At 43.8% G+C, this 8,287-nt stretch overlaps 1 protein-coding gene across 1 annotated transcript; it reads right to left on the bottom strand.

Annotated features, from left to right (window-relative positions):
* Positions 1-1,824: 1,824 nt before the first annotated feature.
* Positions 1,825-7,780, bottom strand: LOC118801661. Its single transcript, XM_036562023.1, has 5 exons — positions 7,582-7,780; positions 4,435-4,502; positions 3,837-4,124; positions 3,446-3,736; positions 1,825-2,610 (listed from the first exon to the last, which is right to left on the bottom strand). The coding sequence occupies exons 2-5, from the start codon at positions 4,493-4,495 to the stop codon at positions 2,381-2,383; spliced, it is 870 nt and encodes a 289-aa protein (XP_036417916.1). The 5' UTR covers positions 4,496-4,502; positions 7,582-7,780; the 3' UTR covers positions 1,825-2,380.
* Positions 7,781-8,287: the final 507 nt, after the last annotated feature.

Consider the following 8,287-nt stretch of genomic DNA (forward strand, 5'->3'; position numbering starts at 1 on the left):
AAGTCCCTACAGGAAATGGTTATGAATTCACTGCCTGATGACTGAGACACTAATCGAGATGGTTTTGGTCTAAATTGTATTTTTTTAATTCCATTCGCGGTGGGAGAGCAAAATAGACCACAAACAGTTTTCAGATTCTCCACTGTTTTCATCATCAACATTCATATAAACTCAGAAGACTCGTGTAGGTTCACTGGTGGTTCTGGAGAGTAAATAAAATGTCTATATTTGTACATAAATAAATAAAAACAAGCACACTTTACTTTTAAGTATCCCAAACCACTTTATTCATCACTGCTGTCAGAGCAAAATGTTCCATCTCCATTTTTTCCTTTGGGTACATTTTTACAGAATTTGAAAACACCAGCTGCTCTTTACAACACGCTAAACTTTCATGATGAATAGACCAAACTTTTATCTCCAAAAACGTCATTTTACCAGAGAAAGAAAAAGCTTTTTAACTTTGAATGGAAGTTAATTTTGGATTATTTACATTCATCATGAAATTATAACACAATGTAAAATGGAACTGGAATTTTCAAATTATGAAAAAACGTAAAAATGACAAAAATGGATTTTTTTGCACGACAGTCAATTTCTCACTGGATTCAGTCAAAACAAATCTTACAGAAGGCAGAAAACTGCAAAATGATCAAATCCACAAAGTTTAAAATCCATATAAAAATCAATTTTATCAAATCCTTGTAAAAAGTATCAATGACTTCTGTACAAAAACATTTAGACACACAACCACACTGCTGCTGTGATGGTGTGACTGCAGCACTGCTGCTTCTGTTGAGGAGCTGATGGGTTTGATCAGATGTTCTACAGAGGAGAAGAACAGCTGTAGTACAGAAGCAGTGCTGGAAACAATGTTCTAGACTAGTGTTTCTGAATGTGCTGCTGGAGAACCGCAGCTCTGCAGTCTCCCTGTTCTCTGACCAAACACACCTGATCCAGCTGATGAAGAGCTCCACAGTCAGTAGATGATCTGAACTGAGGAACAGTGAACCTGTGCAGAGCTGATTAACACACACTGATCGAGAGGAACATCAGAACTTTAACTCTTTAATAGAGATTAGAAACACTTTCTTCACTTCTCTGAGACTGTAAAACTGAAGGTGGTGAAGACTCAGTAGCTGCCTGTAGTCGCCTGTAATCAGAAAGCTTCAGTGCTGAATCTGATCAATCTGATCAACCACTTCACTTACGGACTGATTCATCTGAATCTACGAAGAGTTTAACTGTCCTTCTACTGTCTCTGCTGACCATCAGCCCACTGTAAACAAAGCAGATAAGGTCCAAATCTAATCAGACTCAGGGCTGTGTGAACTCAAAGGAGTTCAATAATTCACCACATCAAAACAAAACAAAACCTGTGGAACAAAATCTGGTATTTGGTGTTTTTAAATTTTTTTAATATAATTTGAAATGACCAGCTTTCCTTCACACTGCGTGAAAATGTTGTCACCATCAGAAATGGTGTAAAATTCCTTGTGATAAAATGTTTTTCCATTAACTGACACTGAAAATGGAGATTTATTTTTGCTCCTCCTGTAAAATTACCATTTTGGAGATCTGAGGTTTTGTTCCAACAGCAACGAAATACACTGACGCTGTTGGCTGGATGTTTTGGTTGGTGAACTATTCTCAGTCCAGCAGAGACACTGAGGTGTTTTAAAAAAAGTGATCCACCACCCAAATAATACCTGCTCTGTGGTGGTCCTGTAGGGGTCCTGACCACTGAAGAGCTGGGTAACAAAGTATGATGGACTACAGTCTGTAACTGTAGAGCTACAGAGTGAAACTATACGGTCAGTGGAGCTGATAAGATGGACAGTGAGTGTAGAAACAAGGAGGTGGACCTAATGAAGTGGCCGCTTGGTGTACAGTTTAAGCAGAACATCAACCCTGTTCACCTGACTGAGTTCCACAAAGCCGAACAGAGGGAACAGTATTAAACTCGTTTAACAACTTTCTCTGCTAAGCTGTTCATTCAGATACTCAGGCTGTGTTTAGTGCTCTGAACATGAAAGTGTGATGTCTATGATGAACAGCCAATCATGTGAAATCATTAGAGTCTGTTTAAACACAGAAAATGAATCATTACATTAATAACATCTCAGTGCTTATTGGAGTAATAAGTAGTTTACAGCCCTGATATCTGTAGTATAATTCATTTTCTCTTACTAAGAACCATAAGAACTGATCTTCATGTGATTCATGCCACAAACGTCACTAAGAAAAGCGTGACTGGACTCCATCAGTCCCCGACTGGTCAGAAGCTCAGCCCTGATTGGTCAAGTCAAGTCAGTCTTATAGTGCTTTTTTACAGCGACGCTGTCCAGATCCTGAGCGTAACCTCTCTCTGAGGTCCTGGTCATTCATTATCGTGGGGTGACAGTCTCTCTTCACCTGGACTGTGGTCAGAGTGATGGTTCATCTGAGCTCGGTTCTTTGCACCTTCCATTCGTAGAAGCTGATTTTCTCTCCTCAGCACCAGAATCTTCATCACTAACCCCACAATCACAGCAGCTCCCATCACACTCAGTACAATCACACACGGTGGTACAGCAGCTCCTTTATCTGTGTCCAGATCTGAGTGGTCACCTACAAAACAAACACACACAGATCTGTAATACAGCACATCTGAACCACAGATGGGCCTACGCTGCACTATTATAACCTGATAGTATGAAGTGATTTTCCAGGTGAGGAGCTCCATCAGAATGACTGACGATGCACAGTGAGATGGTCAGTCTTTAGCCCTTCAGGCCTTCTGACATTTTCAAAAATGTTTGACAAATCCTGTCAAGTGAAATGGTTAGCAGTGTAACTGATGGAGTGATTGAGCAAAAGCCAAAGAGAGTAAAAAGAGAGAAAAGTAGGAAAATATAGAATACAGTTCCACACTGTGCAGCTATTGGTTTTCAGTCAGTTGGACTTTTCCTGATTTACATCATGGATACATGTTTTCAGATAACTAGGTTGGAGATCCACAAGGCTACCGCTCAGGTAAAGTCAATAATGGCTCAGTGTTAAAAGGCTGAACAGTTCAGATAACCAGCACGCAGTGGTCAGCAGCGAAGGGTTGACTTCAGTGCATCTATTTGACAACACAACCCAAGCGTGACCAAAAAAAACTCATCTATGAGTAAGCAGGAAATTTTTACTTTCGTTATAATGAATACAATACAGCTATACATCCAAATTAGTCTGACAGCGGCTACTGAATAATTCAGATGAATCTTCCAATGATGAAGCTCAACAGCTAAATAATTACCCTCAGGTTTAAAATGTTATATAGACAGGAACCATGTAATGAAGAACCTCTGTACTTTGTTCCATATCGGTCAGTTTACACACCACCACCAGATCATCACCAGGAAAATGAATGTCTTAAAGAGCAAAGATAATTCATTAATACTAAAATAATAATTCATACCTTGGACGGTCACTGAGTAGGTGTGGATAACTTCTTCTTCCCTGACGGTCAGTATAGTATAAACCCCGTTATCAGATGGAGTCACTGCTCTCAGCTCCAGAGCAGAGATTACTGACACTCTCTGAGTGTATTCAGGTTTACACTGTAGTGAATCTCTATCCACTGTACAGATCTGACCACTGGATCGATTAGCTGCATCTGTGCTGTTATAAATCACCTTCACAGAATCTGATACGTCCAAATCCAGGACCAGAGATTCACCAGGCTCTATCTGAACCATAGTGTTAAAGGCTGGGGAGAAAAACAAACAGAACTTCATCCACTGTGAGCCTATTTTATACAAAGCTGTACATCTAAATCACTGGAGGGAAAAAAACAGGTGGACACTCACGCTCAATCTGAAGATTCACATCACAGAGCTCTTTATCATCACACTGACATGTGTACCAGCCTCTCTTAGTGAGATCAGCTTCAGTGATGGTGAGAGAGAGATTCCCCTTCAGGTACTGATCATGGATCATCTGATATCCCTCCTTCACTGATCTACATGAAGTCTGATCACACTCAGCCAGAACATCAGTGGGTTTATGAGATACAGACCATCTGACCAAACCAGAGCATCTCTCAGAGCAGGACAGAGTAGCAGAGTCATGAAGATTCACCTTCACTGGAGGAACAGCTGGTTCACATGTGTTTGAGAAGACAGATAAGTCACAGTTCAGAGTGAATCACACTACACACCCTAAATACTGATTTCACTACATCACCTGAATCAGACCTGTTTTACTGACTAATGCAGGGAGAGTGAGGCACTAAGTAAAACATTCCAGTCACACATTTCATATCATCCACTTAAATATGGACAAAATTAAAATAAACAATGATTACATGATGTTACCTTAATGAATTCTGGCTCAGAAACCAAAGTGAAAGTAAAATACAGTGAAATCTTTAATAAGATGATCAAGGAGTGTCAGTTCAGTTCTTACCAGTAGTGACTGTAGAGATCAGTAAGATCAGGATACAGAGAGCAGAACTGCAGGACTGCATGACTGACCTACAGACACACACACACACCATCAGTACTGACCAGGAGAGGAGAGAGAGAAGAGAGAAAGAGAGAACAGAACTGACCTACAGACACACACACACCATCAGTACTGACCAGGAGAGGAGAGAGAGAAGAGAGAAAGAGAGAACAGAACTGACCTACAGACACACACACACCATCAGTACTGACCAGGAGAGGAGAGAGAGAAGAGAGAAAGAGAGAACAGAACTGACCTACAGACACACACACACACCATCAGTACTGACCAGGAGAGGAGAGAGAGAAGAGAGAAAGAGAGAACAGAACTTACCTACAGACACACACACACCATCAGTACTGACCAGGAGAGGAGAGAGAGAAAGAGAGAACAGAACTGACCTAAACATATACAACAGTGGTTTTAAGACTATGGCCTGCAGCCCCCAGTGAACCATGATGAAACAGACGTTTTTTTAATGCATTTCAAATGCAAAGATTTGTTACAATACTAACATTTAACTTTACTCAACATTACAACAACATCCGACTCGTTAAATCTAAACTAAACACGGTCTATGGGCTCCTCTCTGCCGACCCAGTTGACCCAATCCATAGGCGCAGGGGCGGCACCACAATTTTTATATCGAGCTCATTGATTGAGCAAAACCTTAGCTGGTTATGTTTATATTTTCAGAGCAAGCGTAACCACAATGACTGAAACACAGCAGTGAACATGCAGCACTGAGTCTCACCTGCATGGGAACTGAAAACGAGTACAGAAATAGTTTTTCGAACAATTTACACCATCACTATGACTGTGCACAGCTAACATATCTAAACCTGTCGAATTGAGCCAGAACTCCTCAGCTGTCCTCTCTTCAGCTGGACATCCAGCACTCAAGTCAAGTCAAAGTTTATTTATATAGAGCTTTTTACAACAGGTGTTGTCACAAAGCAGCCGTACAGAAAAATCTGGGTCTGAGCCCCCATGAGCGTCGCCAATGGCAACAGTGGCAGGAAAAACTCCCTAAAAAAGGAAGAAACACTGAGAGGAACCAAGACTCAAAAGGGGAACCCATCCTCCTCTGGACCACACCGGATACCAGCATTAGTATAAAATATCAGAATTCAAACCAGGGAAAAACAGGCAGGCAGAGCAACAGTTATCATTAAACAGACGCAGCAGCAGCATTGAAAGTCAGAACAAGACGATCTGATCGCTTAAATCTGCGGAAGCGTTTGTGGTCGATTGCGTGGCCACGAGTTGTGAAAATTTGTGAACCTCTAATATGGAGGAAGGGCTGTTTTTATTCTGTTTATTCTGGTTTTGATGATATTCAGCAATAATTCAGCTTCCAGGTACCTCAGATAGAGGCAGCACACAGGGCTGGTCTCCATAACAATTTCCAGGTCCACCTCACCCTGAGACCCGGACAGGACTGAGTCCAAACACAGTCGAGACCGAGCATTACTGATCCATCATTTCTATTCATTTACTAGAAAACTTTAACCCATCCACGGCCACGAACGGACCCTGACCAATCGGAATAAAGCTGCTTAAGAAAAGATGCCATGATTGGTGCGCTGGAACATCTCTCACTCTGACATCTCGGACACCAGGAGCTCCTCTCAGACACCAGGAGCTCCTCTCAGACAGCAGGAGCTCCTCTCAGACCAGAACATCCCTCTCTCAGACACCAGGAGCTCCTCTCAGACCGGAACGTCCCTCTCTCAGACACCGGGAGCTCTTCTCAGACCGGAACGTCCCTCATTCAGACACCAGGAGCTCCTCTCAGACAGCAGGAGCTCCTCTCAGACAGCAGGAGCTCCCCTCAGACAGCAGGAGCTCCCCTCAGACAGCAGGAGCTCCTCTCAGACCGGAACATCCCTCTCTCGGACACCAGGAGCTCCTCTCAGACAGCAGGAGCTCCTCTCAGACAGCAGGAGCTCCTCTCAGACAGCAGGAGCTCCTCTCAGACAGCAGGAGCTCCTCTCAGACAGCAGGAGCTCCTCTCAGACAGCAGGAGCTCCTCTCAGACCGGAACATCCCTCTCTCGGACACCAGGAGCTCTTCTCAGACCGGAACATCCCTCTCTCGGACACCAGGAGCTCCTCTCAGACCGGAACATCCCTCTCTCAGACACCGGGAGCTCCTCTCAGACCGGAACATCTCTCTCTCGGACACCAGGAGCTCCTCTCAGACCGGAACATCCCTCTCTCAGACACCGGGAGCTCTTCTCAGACCGGAACATCTCTCTCTCGGACACCAGGAGCTCCTCTCAGACCGGAACATCCCTCTCTCGGACACCAGGAGCTCTTCTCAGACCGGAACATCTCTCTCTCAGACACCAGGAGCTCCTCTCAGACCGGAACATCCCTCTCTCAGACACCGGGAGCTCTTCTCAGACCGGAACATCTCTCTCTCGGACACCAGGAGCTCCTCTCAGACAGCAGGAGCTCCTCTCAGACCGGAACGTCCCTCTCTCAGACAGCAGGAGCTCCTCTCAGACCGGAACGTCCCTCTCTCAGACAGCAGGAGCTCTTCTCAGACCGGAACATCTCTCTCTCGGACACCAGGAGCTCCTCTCAGACAGCAGGAGCTCCTCTCAGACCGGAACGTCCCTCTCTCAGACAGCAGGAGCTCCTCTCAGACCGGAACATCCCTCTCTCAGACAGCAGGAGCTCCTCTCAGACCGGAACATCCCTCTCTCGGACACCAGGAGCTCCTCTCACACATTCTGGAACACTACTGACTCCATATTTTACTGTGAGGAAACTCGACCTCAGCCTCAGTTTGAGTCACTAACAGCAGAATCATGTTTGATTCTGAGAAGCGACTCTATGACTTTATATTTCAATCCAGGATCAACATAAAGGTCAATGAGCTGCTCCGTCTCTGAGTTTAGCAAAGCACAGCTTTTGCAAGCGAACGCGAACGGTTTCATCGTAATGCAGAACCTTCGCGAGGGAACGCGATGTCATTAACTATTTTTATTTAACCACGGCCCCTTAGGGGCTCCGTAGTAACGCATGTTGGAAGAAATAACGTGCAGGGGTTTCCAGTGTTTAATAAAGCTAAACACATTTTAATAAACTCAGATTTTACCTTTGTTCCTCTCAGCTCCGCGGTTACACTGTCAGCTCCACGGTTAGCACTGTTAGCTCTGCTCCACACTTCGCCCGCGTTTTTTATTCCTCTTCTTCCTCTGTGAGTCTCGTGCAAGAGGAATGGTTATCGCCACCTATCGCGCTGGAGTACCTGCTGAAAAGGACCGTTCGAAACCTGATTGTTTTGCTTTCTAATTGGAATCAGTTTAATGGTTTCCAATAGACAACGCTAATTTCCTGTAGAACACCTTTAGATTCCACTAAGAAACCATCAAACGCATGTAGAATCAGACTGGTCTTCTCTTAAACCATTAGGATAATTTATGCTATGATATCAACCCATTAAAAAGCCTCTATCTATCTATCTATCTATCTATCTATCTATCTATCTATCTATCTATCTATCTATCTATCTGATAGTTTCCTAACGGGATCTAAAGGTGTTCTACAGGAAACTAGTGGTCTCTGTTGGAGACCATTAAGCTAATTCCCATTAGAAAGCAAAACCATTAGGTTTCAATCCTAATGGTTTCTAATGAAGTTATTACTCTAATGGAGGTGAAGTCAGAAAGCCTTGAGATCATCACCAAAGAAGACACAGGAATCGAGCACACTGCAGAGGAAACAGCCCAACATTCTGAGGAGGATTCAGTTAAAGTGCTGAACAAACTACACCAACAAACCTGGAGAACAGCTCCAGTCAA

The sequence above is a fragment of the Colossoma macropomum genome, unplaced genomic scaffold, assembly GCF_904425465.1.
Source record: "Colossoma macropomum unplaced genomic scaffold, Colossoma_macropomum, whole genome shotgun sequence".
Lineage (NCBI taxonomy): Eukaryota > Metazoa > Chordata > Actinopteri > Characiformes > Serrasalmidae > Colossoma > Colossoma macropomum.

Bases quoted from the DNA above. Each gene is read 5' to 3' on its own strand.
- LOC118801661 (XM_036562023.1), bottom strand. From the start codon at position 4,495: ATGCAGTCCTGCAGTTCTGCTCTCTGTATCCTGATCTTACTGATCTCT. The intron at 4,125-4,434 runs GTAAGAACTGAA...CATGTGAACCAG, and splicing joins GATCTCTACAGTCACTACTG to CTGTTCCTCCAGTGAAGGTG. The intron at 3,737-3,836 runs GTGAGTGTCCAC...TTTTCTCCCCAG, and splicing joins TGTGAATCTTCAGATTGAGC to CCTTTAACACTATGGTTCAG.